At 41.6% G+C, this 14,821-nt stretch overlaps 3 protein-coding genes across 9 annotated transcripts in view; 1 reads left to right on the top strand and 2 right to left on the bottom strand.

Moving 5' to 3' along the window:
- Positions 1 to 2,467, bottom strand: part of LOC101885837 (uncharacterized) — a 79,629-nt gene extending 77,162 nt beyond the window's left edge. For both annotated transcript variants that reach the window (XM_073948654.1, XM_073948655.1), the window contains exon 1: positions 2,228 to 2,467. The gene's annotated coding sequence lies outside the window, so the exon portion shown is untranslated. The remainder of the gene's footprint in view (positions 1 to 2,227) is intronic.
- LOC103910797 (uncharacterized) overlaps positions 1 to 14,821 on the top strand; it is a 1,018,570-nt gene that overhangs the window by 856,759 nt on the left and 146,990 nt on the right. The gene's annotated exons all lie outside the window — the stretch shown is intronic.
- si:ch211-199m9.3 overlaps positions 1 to 14,821 on the bottom strand; it is a 55,666-nt gene that overhangs the window by 29,093 nt on the left and 11,752 nt on the right. Inside the window, exons 4-8 of one of the 2 annotated variants that reach the window (XM_068220482.2) lie at positions 14,503 to 14,676; positions 13,813 to 13,986; positions 9,813 to 9,986; positions 8,539 to 8,585; positions 104 to 1,470 (exon numbers count right to left, since the gene is read on the bottom strand). In XM_068220482.2, coding sequence (XP_068076583.1) covers positions 944 to 1,470; positions 8,539 to 8,585; positions 9,813 to 9,986; positions 13,813 to 13,986; positions 14,503 to 14,676 — 1,096 coding nt within the window. In that variant the 3' untranslated portion in view covers positions 104 to 943. The remainder of the gene's footprint in view (positions 1 to 103; positions 1,471 to 8,538; positions 8,586 to 9,812; positions 9,987 to 13,812; positions 13,987 to 14,502; positions 14,677 to 14,821) is intronic. The other variant, XM_073948279.1, reaches the window with a different exon arrangement.

Here is a 14,821-nt window from a genome sequence, read left to right as displayed (position 1 = left end):
TCGCACATTAAGTGATATGACCCTGACTAACTCGTCATGCACACAATGTCTAAAGTTAACTTAACACATGGCACAAAATATACAGTAAATAAGCAGTTCATACCTTTAAGATGCACAAATAGTTCTCTTTCGTAGTTGCTTTACTCCGGCGGAATTAAAGGTCTACCTCTCGTGTCTTCGGCAGCCAATTGGAAACGTGAAGCGGGTTGATATTGATTGACATGAAATCCAGCCAATCGCTGACGGGGATTCCGCTGATCGACCAATGAAAGTCGATAAAAATCCAGCCAATCGCGGGCGAGGAGTTCTGCGGCTAGACCAATGAAACGCGACTGTGACGCGCTCTAATGTGTATGGAGCAGCAGTAGCAGGAAAGGGACGATAGTGGGAGATTATACACTATGAGCATACACTGATACACACAGAAAAACGGGTTCACCGTAAACATCAGGACATAACGAGAAAACGCGGGAGGTAGTAAGTCACGCATGTTAGAACACGTGTATGCCGCCCGACTTATCGGGACAGTAGCGCTGTTCCAACAGTTACGGTGTGTGCTCATAGTGACGGTATGTATTCAGGTGTTTAGTCCCAACAGTCCGGTCGCACCAACGCACACACACACACACACACACACACACACACGCTCAGACACACACAAACGCGCGCACACACTCTCTCACACAAACACACACACACACACGCTCAGACACACACAAACGCGCGCACACACTCTCTCTCTCACACAAACACACACACACACACGCTCAGACACACACAAACGCGCGCACACACTCTCTCTCTCTCTCTCTCACACAAGCACACACACACACACGTTCTCTCTCTCTCACACACACACACACACACACACACACACACACACACACACACACAGCTGCTGACTGCTCCTGCAGAGGATTCTGGGTAAATCTCTCGTCAGTCTTCAGCTCAGTTTCACTGATGATCCATAATAAAGCCAGAACCCAGCACAGAGTGGCTCAGTGAATGTGGTCTGGACTGAGTGGATGAGGCTCATTGTGTCTCTATAGATGTTGTAGAAGATCAGAGTTCCTGCACTGTGATCCACAAACACTCCTATTCTCCTGCTGAGCAGATACACTGGGAGATCAGTGTGTGTGTTATTGTGTCTGAATGAGAATCTGGAGGAATAGCAGAGCAAACTCCAGGACTGAGCATTATATCCAAACACACACTCTTCACCTCCTCCCTTCCTCCTGATGCTCTTATATGACACTGATATACACACAACACCATCTCCACTCCAGTCAATCTCCCAGTAACAGCGTCCACACACACTCTCTCTGCACAACACCTGAGGATGATCATCAAATCTGTCTGGATGATCAGGATACGGCTGTTTCTCTCTCACATGCTTCACCTCTCTGTTCCCCTCAGACAGAATAAGTTGAGTGTGTGCTGTGTTTGGATCCAGAGTGAGGAAACAGACATCTGAACACAAGAACACACACATTTACAACCACAGCTGTGTGTGTGTGTGTGTGTGTGTGTGTGTGTGTGTGTGTGTGTGTGTGTGTGTGTGTGTGTGAGAGAGAGAGGGTGTATGTGTGTGTGCATGTGTTCACTGCTGTGTGTGTGTGTGTGTGTGTGTGTGTGTGTGTGTGTGTGTGTGTGTGTGTATATGTGTGCGCATGTGTTCACTGCTGTGTGAAGTTTAGTTTTAAACTAATTTCGAGAGGAGCATGTGCTCATGATTTACCCAGCTGGTCCACATTAACTAATTATGATCCTCCAATCGAAGGATCCCAAATCACTATATATATATCCTCATTTCCTTTCTACAACTATCTTCGTCTGGAAGAAAGCTTCCTACTTCTAAAAAGCTTTAGCTCTAAAAGCTTTTACAGCATTGCACTTTTTAGCCCATCAATATGGAAATAACCAACAATATCTACAACTGCAACCAGAGCCCTGCTCTCCCTGAGACTTCAGCCACTGCAATGAAGCCAAACTCTCACCGCTCTTCGCGGTCCACCTGTGGTAACGTAGTATGCTTTAAGGGGAAACTTCTCTCTTTAAGGAGAAACTACTCTCCAACAAGATTAAACATTTCTTATGTCTTTAGAAAAGCAAGACTTTCATAAATAAAAAATAACTTAAACCATTTTAAAGACACAAACACTATGGACTTAACGTCCTCCTATAATCTGTAAACAAGCAGAGATTATAACAAACCAAATAAACCCACCTTTCAAGCTTGCTGTCTGTTCACAGGTCCATAACATTTTAACAGCCTGGCTGATTTCACTGCAAGGATCAAAGCAATCCAATCCAAAAAACTTTAGTCCACAACATGTTTACATGTTGATAAACATACATGGATACACTGCTGTCATCCAAACTTGTTGCTGGAGTGCTTTCAGTACAGTAGTATCTTTCAGACAAAAACACTTGTATTATAGTCTAACAAAATGGCTGCCGACCTTTTGATTGACACTTCATTGAGCCAATAGCTGAAAAGAGAAGTGTCACCATCCAAGAGCTGTCAGAACATGAGATGGTCCCGCCCTCTCTTACGATAGTTATGAACAGACTTGTTTGCAAAGACTTTGTGAATGAATTGGGCCAATTATGCTTCTGAATTCATTCATGTTAAGATTCCAAATGTAATGTTATTTAATCAATCAGATTAAAGTAGCCCATAGTAAACATTTAATTGACACAGTTTAATAAGTATGTTCAAGTGCAAATTAAATGACAACATCATTTTAGAAATTAAATAAATAAATAAATTAAACAAATAACTAACATAAATAAATAAATAAACATACATATAAGTAAACAAACCCTGCCACTTCCAATAGCTATTTAACTTCTAAAATAAAATTACCCACCTAATGACAATAAGCATCACATCGATCATAGAAGTCCGATCGTAATATGTCACAGGACTTTAAACTTATCACTTCACCTACTCCACTTTAAAGAGGTATTTTTAAGATCACCAGCCAAGCCATGCTCAATATCCTTGGCCCTCCACTATCCTGGGGGGGAATGAACGTCTACCAAAACACTATCTGTCTGTCGATTCCTCACCTCGCTAGAGAACTGCGTTCTCTCCACTAATTTTTTCTGATTTTCTCATTTCAGGTCTAACCTATGGATTCCACCCGGGCACCTCAGCTCTCCCTTCCTATCCTAATATTCAGTCAGCTTTTGCTGATTGAACCAGAAATTGTGGATCATCTTATTTAAAAAGAGATCGACAACCACTTTGTTTGACCATTCTCTGCCCCACCACTCAAGGTTTCACGCATTTGTCCCATAAGCAGTGCAACTCGCAAATTCTCCATCACTGGCTTCTTTCTAACAATCGCAGAATCCCCCACCTTATCCAACTTTAGATGATATTCTAATCACCCCCCCACATTGCCTCCAGCCAAACACCTAGAGATCACCAAAAGGTTTTCGCCAATCTAGGTATTCTGCTCGCAGAAGGCTGGACCCAATACATTTATCGAATTTCTAGGCATCAACTTCGATTTGCTCAAATTCCGAGCTTCTCATCCTAAAGAGAAAATTGGCTGAATAATTTCTCTTTCTCTTGTATTATAAGAAAGAGACTTGAGTTAAACACATACTGTTATCTATCCTCGGCCACCTAAAATTCACAGTGCAAATTTACCTCAAACTTGCCTACTCCAGCTCCCTACCACAAGTCACGATTTAAAAGGAACAATTTCTCTCTCAAAACCCACCCACAATGAACTCCGCTTATGGATTGCTTCCTTAAGCTATGGAACGGCTGTTCCTTCTGCAGAGATTGTTCGCACCCCCATTAGATATTTGTCTATTTACTAGTGCTACCCCATCAGTTGGTTTCCAAGGGTACTCGGAGGCCACTGGTTGCCACCACATGGCCCCCTCAATCTATTTCCACTCTAGAAACCATTGTTCATCAGCTTTCTTCAAACTGTGCCCAATGGTCGCTGCCGCCATGCTGTGGGGAGACGAATGGTCCACCTCTAGGATTCTCATTCATGGTGTTGAGGAAGAAACAATATAATGCATAGACAAATGCGTTCCTACTCTCTAAGCTTTAATGCTACTTTTAAGATGTCTTATTTGACATTAGTCAATTTATCATGTCTACATAATATGTGCCAGGTTGCTAAACCAAATCACTGACTCTCTCTCATTTTCTTTCCAGAAACTTTGGTCACTGGCTACAGAAGTGGACCCTAACTCAACGCCTGTCCATCCCTTTCCACGTATGACGTTACCTTAAGCCACCCCCATTATAACCTCCACCAAACTCCATGTCACTTACCATTAAAGTAGTAGCCTTCAGACCCTTCAGTCACACATCACAGCATGAAACATTGAAACTCAACCCTCACTCCAACCCACCATAGCAGATCTAATTTTGTGTGATGAGGAAAGAAAGGGTTTCCTCGTCCTGCAAAGTAAGATAGATCTATTGACAAGAACATTTCATTTACATCTTCAACATTCCTGCCCTCACCCACCCAGTCCAAACTCTCTAGTATACCTACACTCGAGGATTAAGAAACAAACCCCCTAGCCCCCCTTTTTACTGATGACGCTAATCGTCCAGTATCACATCTCTGGTTCCAGAAACACCTCAAAGTTGTCCACCTCTCAGGATTTCCTCCTGAACCAATCTCCAGCCATTCATTCAGAATTGGCATTATTAAAAGGCTTTCCCAGCACCAGATCCAGACCCTCGGTCATTGGTTCTCTGAAGCCTTTCAAATCCTACATTCGCCTCAGTCTTTTCATCTCAAAGAACCCAAGTTGTTTCTTTCAAACCTCTCAGCCCAATCTTTGCCACCCCTTTATTCTCAAGCCAAAGCCATCTATCTGTCCATCCCTAGCAAACCCCCTCACGGCTCAGACTCCCGCTGGAGTAAATATGAGCCTCAGCTCTCGCAGAGCTTAACATGACCCTCTTTCTGTTCCCCCTGCCAGCATTGAGTTTCTCTGCTGTTTCCTCCTAGTTCTTTACTCCCTGCCTTTGACTCTCATGTAATCTCCTTGCTACATCAGCATTACCCTAAGCCCAGATTTCGCAGGGGACAACATGAGCTTTGGCTCTGACAAGAGCCTACCCTATCACCCTCTCCTTTCTGTTCCCCCTGCCAGCGTTGAGTAATTCCGCTGTTCCCTCCTAGCTCTTTACCACTTGCCTTTGGCTCTCTAGTAACCTCCTTGCTCCATCTGCATCACCCAAGCTCAGACTCTCGCAAGGGTCAACACGAGTTTCGGCTCTCGCAAGAGCCTCACCTTTCACCCTCTCCTTTCTGTTCCTCCTGCCAGTGTTGAATGCTTCCACTGTTCCCTCCTAGCTCTTTACCCCTTGCCTTTAGCTCTCTTGTTACCACCTTGCTCAATCTGCTTCAAGCTCAGACTCCTGTAGGGGTCAACACAAGTTTCGGCTCTCCCAAGAGCCTCCCCTTTCACCCTCTCTTTTCTGTTATCCCTGCCAGCGTTGAGTACTTCCGCTGTTTCCTCCTTGCTCTTCACTCCTTGCCTTTGGCCCTCCCATAACCTCCTTGCTCTATCTGCATCACCCTAAGCTCAGACTCCTGCAGGGGTCAACGCAAGCTGTGGCTCTCATAAGAACCTCACCTATCAACCTCTCCTTTCTGTATCCCCTGCCAGCGATAAGCGCTTTTGCTGTTTCCTCTTAACTCTTAGCCCTTAACTCCTTGCCTTGACTCTCAACTAACCTCTTTGCTCCATCTTAGCATCACCCTAAGCTCAGACCCCCACAGGGGTCAACACGAGCTTCGGCTCTCGCAAGAGCCTCCCCTATCACCCTCACCTTCCTGTTTCCACTGCCAGAAATGAGTGCTTATGCTGCATCATTTTATTTATTCTGTATTGTCATTCATCAGTATCTACATTTTGTTTAATCTGTATAGTAGTTCATTAGCATTACATGTTATCATATTCTGTATTTTGCATAGTAATCTCGTTACCTCCAACAGCTCTCCCCTTTTTCTTTCCCCCCTGTCAGCGTTGTATGCTCCCTCTGCTTTAGTATCTTATTGCATAATTTGTATATTCTGTATAATAATTGTTGGATATTTGTGTTTCTTACAGCTGCTCTCCCCCCTTTTTCCTGCCCTGCAGCATCAAGCACCTTTGCAGCTCCAATTAATTTATTCTGCATAATGGTTTACTGTTATATCTTGTATCGTATCATTTGCATAAAAATTGTATAGTATATCTGTTACTTCAGCCACCTTGCCCATTTCTTTTCCCATTCCAGTGTGGAGTGCTTCCGCTGCACCAGTTTATTTGTTTTCCATATAGTTATTGATAAAATGTCTACATTGTGTTCATTCTGCATAGTAGTCCATTTGTATTTCATGTATTTTATTGTGTATTTCTGGATAATAATCACGTTACTCCCAGCAGCTCTCCCCTTTCCACTGGCCAGAATTGAGTGCCTTACTGTTTTCTACCAGCCCTTTACTCATTGTGTTTGACTCTCATCCAACCTCCTTCCTCCACATTAGCATCACCCCAAGCTCTGACTCCCGCCGGAGTCAATAGGAGTTTTGGCTCTCGCAAGAGCCTCACCTATCGCCTTCACCTTCCAGTTTCCCCTGCCAGTGTCGAGTGCTTCCGCTGCATCAGTTTATTTATTCTTTATAGTTATTCACCAGTATCGGCATTGACATGTTTATTCTGCATAGTAGTTCATTAGCATTTCATGTTCTGTATTTTGCATAGTTACCTTGTTACTTCAACAGCACCCCCCTTTTTCTCTCCCCTTACCAGCGTTGTGGGCTCCCGCTGCATTAGTATCTTTCTTATTGATTATTTTGCACATTATGCATAGTAATTGTATAGCATATTTTTGTTAATTACAGTTCTTTTCTTCTGCCAGCGCTAAGTGCTTCTGCTGCTTACTGCATTTTATTATGCATAGTATTTCCCTAATGTTTCATGTTTTTATTTTATTGTTAATATATTAAATCTGTGTTAATAACAGCTTCCTTCCCCTCTCTTTCTCCCTGCCAGTTTCTAGCAACATACCAGCATTGAGTGCTTCTGCTGCATAGCAGTTGTATATTCCATACAGTAATTTATATAGCATTGTTTCCTCCAGCTTCTCTCCTTTGTTTACCCCCAACAGCTTTTTATGCTTCTGCTACCAAATCTCTTCCCTCCTCTTAAACAGCCAGCTCCACACCCTTCTTTATTACATCTCCTCACAAACCTTCTCTTAAGCACCGACTCCCGTAGAGGGCCCATTTAAGCCCCAATTAACACACGAGTCTCCACCCACCCTCTAAGCCACTCAGACTCCCTTAGACTTCCTAACTTTATTTCTTAGCCACCAAACCCACCCTGCCCTTCACACACTCCCTAGAAAGCTTTTCCCCCACTTTTTATCAGTTCTTCACATATATATCCAGCAGCCGGATATAGCCCTTTTTCTTTGCACTTTGGGGAGTTCCTGTGTAAACACGCGGCTGCTGTCCCGAGCGCTTATCATTGGCTTTTTGGGGAGTTTGAGATAGACCTGAGCTCAATCTCCACTCGCCCTGCAAAAGGGGGGGAGCCCTGGGCTCGAGGATCCCTTGAGCTCAGGGCTCTCTCCCGGGACAGCATGCCAAACAAGCTATGTATAAATCATGAGCTAAGTGTGAACTCTTGAAGTGAAGTTTAGTTTTAAACTAATTTCGAGAGGAGCATGTGCTCATGATTTACCCAGCTGGTCCACATTAACTAATTATGATCCTCCAATCGAAGGATCCCAAATCACTATATATATCCTCATTTCCTTTCTACAACTATCTTTGTCTGGAAGAAACCCCCCTCCTCCCTCCTTTATCCAGAATGGGCGGCACGGTGGCCCAGTGACTAGCACTGTTGCCTCACAGCAAGAATACCAATGGTGTTGGGTCCTCGCTGAGCCATATGGTATTTCTGTGTGGAGTTTGCATGTTCTCCCCGTGTCCGCGTGGGTTTCCCCCGGGTTCCCCGGTTTCCTCCCACCATCCAAATGTGCTCTATATTATAGATAAAACAAGCCTAAACCTTTTTTATAATGTCTTACTCTCAGGAAGTTCGCCTTGGCCTCAGCAGCGGGGGAGCTTGAGATAGACCTGAGCTCAATCTCCACTCGCCCTGCAAAAGGGGGGGAGCCCTGGGCTCGAGGATCCCTTGAGCTCAGGGCTCTCTCCCGGGACAGCATGCCAAACAAGCTATGTATAAATCATGAGCTAAGTGTGAACTCTTGAAGTGTGTGTGAGCGTGAGAGAGAGAGGAAGTGTGTATGTGTGTGTGTCTGTGTGTGAGAGAGGGCCATGCTTGTGTGACTGTGTGTATACATTTCTGATTGTGCGTGAGCCTGTGCGTGTGAGAGAGAAAGGGTGTGTGTGTGTGTGTGTGTGTGTGTGCGCGTGAGCATGTGTGTGTGAGAGTGAGTGTGTATGTCTGATTGTGTGTGAGCGTGTGCGTGTGAGAGAGAGAGACAGAAGGGAGTGTGTGTGTGTGTGTGTGTGTGTGTAGTCCTACATTTGTGTGGTCCTGCTGTAATCCTCTTCTCTCCTCCATGATCCAGACTGTAAACACACACAGATTCACATTCAGTCAGTACACAAACATCAGCTTAACACACACACACAAACACGGAAACACACGCACACGCGCACACACACGCGCACACACACACGCGCGCGCACACACACGCGTGCACACACACACGCACACACACAAACACACACGCGCACACACACACACACACACACAATAAGACATGTGGAGTGTGTGCTGAATGCTGGATTGTGATTGGCTGATCTCAGTGCATTAATAACTGCAGTAAAACAACATGAGTGTGTGTGGAGCTGTCAAATCAGCTTCTGAATGACACACAGAGCTTTTAGATCAGATGTGGAAACAGAAAACAGAATGGAAACACAGAAACAGACAGATATAAAGACTGAAGGATTCATTCAATGATCAATTGACAAAAGCGCAGCACAATAATAAAGCAGAATTCAGTGTTAAATGACTTGAAATATGATGGAGATCTTCATCTTCTGTCAAATGCCTCTTCATCATCTCCAAACATTGCTAAGTTGGAGAGCAGTGAATCCAGACCAATCTGCAGTCCTCCTCGCCCTTTGGAAGCTTGGTGGGTTTGTGTTATGTGTATTGTTCATAATACTTCAGTTATAAAGGATTAGTTTAGGAGTTTTTTGTCATTTGCTTTATTTGAGTTTGTTCAACATGTGATTGTCACTGGACTATATCAGAACCAGCATCACTGTCTGCTGATCACTTTTATTGCCTGATATTTTGTGTTCATGTTAGTTTAGAAGCAGAAAAGAGCCAGATTACAAGATATGTGAGATATTTGCCAGAAACATCTTTGTTATGTCCACATTGTGAATGTAAATTGATATTGTTTATTTTCTTCCTGTTTATAGTTTTACTCCGCCCTTATTAAAGTGTGATAAAGGACATTCTGTGTCTGTGAAGTTCATGAGGGAGAGTTTAACTTGCTGTTAAAGTATACACAGGACGTATTTGGAGAACAGTACACACACATCTCTGAGCTGATACTGTACAGTTCTTCAGCAGAAATGTAGAGAACAAGTTTCACTGCTCAACTACAATGCTGAAACTGTACAGTTTTAATATGAGATATAATATCACGCTTAATGTGAGAACTGCCCCAGTGCACTGACATATTTAACAGCTTTGATTCATATCTGGACACTAGAAGAGCAGTGAAGTATCAAAGTATCTGTATTCACAATAAAAAAAGGCAGTGCTGCTCCACATACTTGAGTTTGTCCAGTGTGTAGTTTGGATCCTCCAGTTGTTCAGAGAGCAGCTTGACTCCTGAATCTCCTGGATGATTGTAGCTCAGATCCAGCTCTCTCAGGTGTGAGGGGTTTGAAGTCAGAGCTGAAGACAGAAAACCACAGCCTTCCTCTGTCACCATACAGCCAGACAATCTACAAACACAGCAATAGTCTACATCACACAGTTGGACAATCACACATCTCTTTGTGTTGTGAAGATGCTGACTGCTGTTTCTGCTCATGTCAACAGCAGTGATGAACACACACATCCTGATCAGCTCTCCTTATTGATCACATCAGCACACACACACACACACTCACACACTCAACAAGGACTCGACATCATCTGTAGAAGTGTACAGAGCAAAGACATTGTTCATAATACACCACATCAAGCTGTAAAGTCTGCTGTGAGGAGGAAGAAGACACACTTGATCATCTTAAAGTCATGTAAAAAACACAACAGGAAATGAGCTGATTTCATCATTTATATTGTGATTCTGTTGTGGACTAAAACAAAATGAGCTCAGACAAACACAAAGCCGCTCTCTTCATGTGTTCATCACCTGACCCACAGTCACGTTCACACTGATGCTCCATTAGGGGACTGACATTAGGAGCTGATTCATCCAATTTGGCCAACTATAGACCAATTTCCAATTTATCTCAAAAATACTGGAAAAATGTGTTGCATCTCAACTCCATAAATACCTTGCTAATAACAATTTGTTTGAGCTCTTCCAGTCTGGTTTTCGTCCCAACCACAGCACTGAGACTGCTCTTGTCAGGATCACTAATGATCTACTATTGGCAGCAGACTCTGGTTTACTGTCAATTCTTATTCTCCTGGACTTGAGTGCAGCCTTTGACACGGTTTCGCACGAGGTTCTTTTGAATAGGCGTGCCTCACTAGGGATCTCTGGCACCCCTCTTTTATGGTTGAAGTCATATCTTGAAGATCGTACTCAGTTTGTTCAAATTAAAGATTTTAAGTCAAGATCGCAGATTGTCACTACTGGTGTCCCACAGGGTTCTGTACTGGGTCCACTCCTGTTTATCATATATCTACTGCCTCTTGGTCACATTTTCAGAAAATACAACATACAATTTCACTGTTATGCTGACGACACTCAACTCTACCTGTCCACCAAGCCCTCCTGTTCTTTTCCTCCTCCTGCTTTGAGCAGATGTTTAGCTGAAATAAAAATCTGGCTTTCAGCTAACTTTTTAAAATTAAACAGCGACAAAACTGAAGCCCTTCTCATCGGCACTAAAAGTGTTTTGGATAAAGCTGATAAATTCACTATAAACATTGATAACAGTACAATTTTTCCCTCCATGCAGGTAAAGAGTTTGGGTGTCATCTTGGATAGCACACTCTCATTTGAAGGTCACATTAATAATATTACACGTACTGCATATTTCCACCTGCGTAATATCACTCGTCTCCGCCCTTCTCTCACAACTAATAACACAGCCATTCTCATCCACGCATTAGTTACTTCACGTCTTGACTACTGTAATGCACTTCTTTCTGGACTTCCTTCCAAACTTCTCCATAAACTCCAACTGGTTCAGAACCATGCAGCTCGTGTCATCTCTAGGACCCCATCTCACGAGCACGTCACACCACTCCTCTATCAGCTTCATTGGCTTCCAGTAAAATATCGAATTGATTTTAAAATATTACTTCTAACTTTCAAGGCACTTCATAATCTCGCTCCTCAATATCTCACTGAACTTCTCCATATCTACACCCCTTCTCGTACCCTTAGGTCAGCTAACAACTTCACTCTGGCACCACCTCGCACTCGACTGAGCAAAATGGGAGACAGATCTTTTAGCTCTATGGCTCCTAGGCTATGGAACTCACTTCCATTAGACCTTAGGAGCAGTGATAGTCTTCACAATTTTAAATCACGTCTAAAAACCCATCTTTTTAAGCAGGCTTTTACTTAACAATTTTTTATCTTGTTTTTATTATGTTCTTTTTCGCTATTGCGTTTTAACTTGTTTGGTCATTGATTGTTTTTAGTAATGTTTAAGTTGTTTAGCATGTCTGATGATGCTTACTGTAAGGCGATCTTGGGTGTCCAGAAAGGCGCCATTTATAAATAAAATGAATTATTATTATTATTATTATTTTATTCTGTCAGGAGAGAAACAGCTGATCAATATTCATGACTGCTGACTCTCCTTCACATTCAGCCTTTAGCAGATATTGTTTTAGATGAGCGAGTAATCAGGATTATTTCACACACTTTATCATGAGACTTTTATTTGTTTTCAAGAAACTGAAACTGCACAAATATGAGAGCAGCTCAAACCTTCAGCAGGACACAAAACAGCTTGACTTTAGCGTTTAACTCTGCTGCTTTCACACCTCCAGATCCACTGTTCTGCTCTGAAACAGGATTAACACTGGTATAATGTTTATTTGTGTTCTCGCTGCGCTTCACTTTCACACAGAAATGTTGAATGTTGACACCCACAGACAGACACAACCTGGTAAAGTTTTCAAACTGTGAACTGAGACTGCAACTATTAGTGAAAACTATATTAAAGCTCTTCAAATATGATTTAGATTTACAGTAATTGTTTTTCATGTTTAAATCTGATTTATTCTTGTGTTTAAAGCGTTTGTCATTCCTCTACTTCAGTGTCTCAGACTCATTCAGAAATGATTATTAAATGCTGGATTAATGCACAAGAGAGTTTGGCGAACACGTTTTACACCATTTCAAATATATATTATATGTGCGGCTGTATAAGTCACATACAGCGCTCAGCATAATGGAGGACAGCCCATTCTGAAAACCAAGACTTTCCTCCATTTCTCAGTCAATATAGGCAGTGTATTCTGCTGCATTTAAACAGAACACATTTATTAAACTGATTTATTCATGAACATCATATTTTAGTCACCAAACATATTCAGAAATTGAAAGAATGCAATTAAATTCAGGCTAAATACTACAAAAAAGAATATTGCAAAATCCAAAAATTCCAGCTAAATTTTCCATTGTTTTGCTTCTCTTGATTTTTCCTCCTTTTTTAAATTTGTATTTAATATTTTTTTTCTATAAAACATAAATATGAGTGCCCTAGTTTTTACATCGTTATCATAATTTATTTTGTTAGATGAGCTCCAGATTTGGCTAATCTATTGTATATCCACAAATATAATACTGTAGAGCTTCCTATTAAACTATGAATGTAAAAGAGAGATTAGTGAGGGGTGTACTTATATATGCTGAGCACTGTATATTATTCACCCAGAGTGTTTACATGGTCACACAGCAGTAACACAACAAGCATTGAGTTTGGGCTAGCTTCTGCAGATGGACATTGCTGTACACTGCCCTTGATGGGTCAGTGGGGGAGTGTCTGTTGTCTCTCAGGTGTGAATTATTCATGAGCATTGTCACTCACACATACAGCTGAGATCACCCAAAACAAACTTAACAAAATGTAGATCATTGTAATGTTTTCTCTGAATGAGAGAACAGAATAATTTCACATAATTGTGCAGTAAATATTCTAGTCTACAAGACTGCTTACTCTAAACTCTTGTTTAGGCACATTCAGTCTGGTTTTTTTCCTCTAAAACCTACTAACCACACATAATATTTGTTTTCTAAAAAACACAAGCATGTACATCAATATTTCTCACATATTATTGTAGCTCAGTTTGTGCTGAACACTAATGAAACACATGTTGGCCAGTTCTGTGTAATAAGTGGCTGAAATCAGCACAGATGTCAGGGCATGTCAAAACATCTCAGGGGTCCCAAAATCACCTCAGACCCCTGAGGGTTAACTACAGGTATAGTATGAGCAGTGTGAAACACAATCACTGATAACCCATAATTCCTGTTATCTGGGGTTTAGTATCACCCAGGGTTAACATGTTCAAGCATGAAGAGCTCTAATATGAAACTGTCTGACTGTAGTTATTGTAGAGTGGAGAATCATTTACCTCAGTGTGTCCAGTTTACAGTGTTGACTCTTCAGTCCATCAGAGAGAAGCTTCACTCCTGAATCCTGCAGGTCATTGATACTCAGGTCCAGCTCTCTCAGCACACAGTTTGAGGATTGTAGAGCTGAAGACAAACTCTCACAGCACTGAACAGTGAGATTACACATGACCAAGCTGAGAAAGAAGAACACAGATTACATTAACAGTGTGATTTCAGTCATTCATCTGATGTAAAAACAAACTTTGAGGTTAATAACATGACAAAACTATTGTTATTTGTGTCAGTTAGAATTATTGACTATTTTTATTTAATAAAACTGAATATTAAATGTCATCTAATATATTCATGAATATTTTGAAATGTAAGAAAACTGCTAGATTTGAGTTCAGATAAGAGGACCACGAGACTTTATATATTTATGAACCTGCAAAATGCAAATGATCAGAGCCTGTCAAACCTGCTCCAATAAACCAATTCACAGATAAACTATAAATATAATCATCAAAAATATAAAATATGAATAAAGATTTAGAGGTAATTAAATAAAATAATCATTAAAATACACTGATTTCCTGAACTGTTTAAGAAAAAGAGCAACTTTCATTTCTCCACTAATGCTCTTAAATATATCTGGACATTTCCATCTCAATCAAAACACTTTTAATGTTGTAGAGTGGAGAATCATTTACCTCAGTGTGTCCAGTTTACAGTGTTGACTCTTCAGTCCATCAGAGAGAAGCTTCACTCCTGAATCCTGCAGGTCATTGTTACTCAGGTCCAGCTCTCTCAGGAACCAGTTTGAGGATTGTAGAGCTAAAGACAAACTCTCACAGCACTCAACAGTGAGATTACAGCTCTGAAGCCTGTGAGGGGAAAACAGAAATAATGATTTTGCATTTATCTATTAATCCAGAACAGAGACAAAAACATTTAAATGTTGTGTTTTAGTTTGAGCAAAGGTAAAATCACTATATGGACTCTGTAAATACTGAATTTAAGGGAGAATAC

The sequence above is a fragment of the Danio rerio genome, chromosome 4 (assembly GCF_049306965.1).
Source record: "Danio rerio strain Tuebingen ecotype United States chromosome 4, GRCz12tu, whole genome shotgun sequence".
NCBI lineage: Eukaryota > Metazoa > Chordata > Actinopteri > Cypriniformes > Danionidae > Danio > Danio rerio.
Note: the sequence above shows the minus strand (reverse complement) of the source record. Positions and strands in the feature narration are given on the sequence as shown.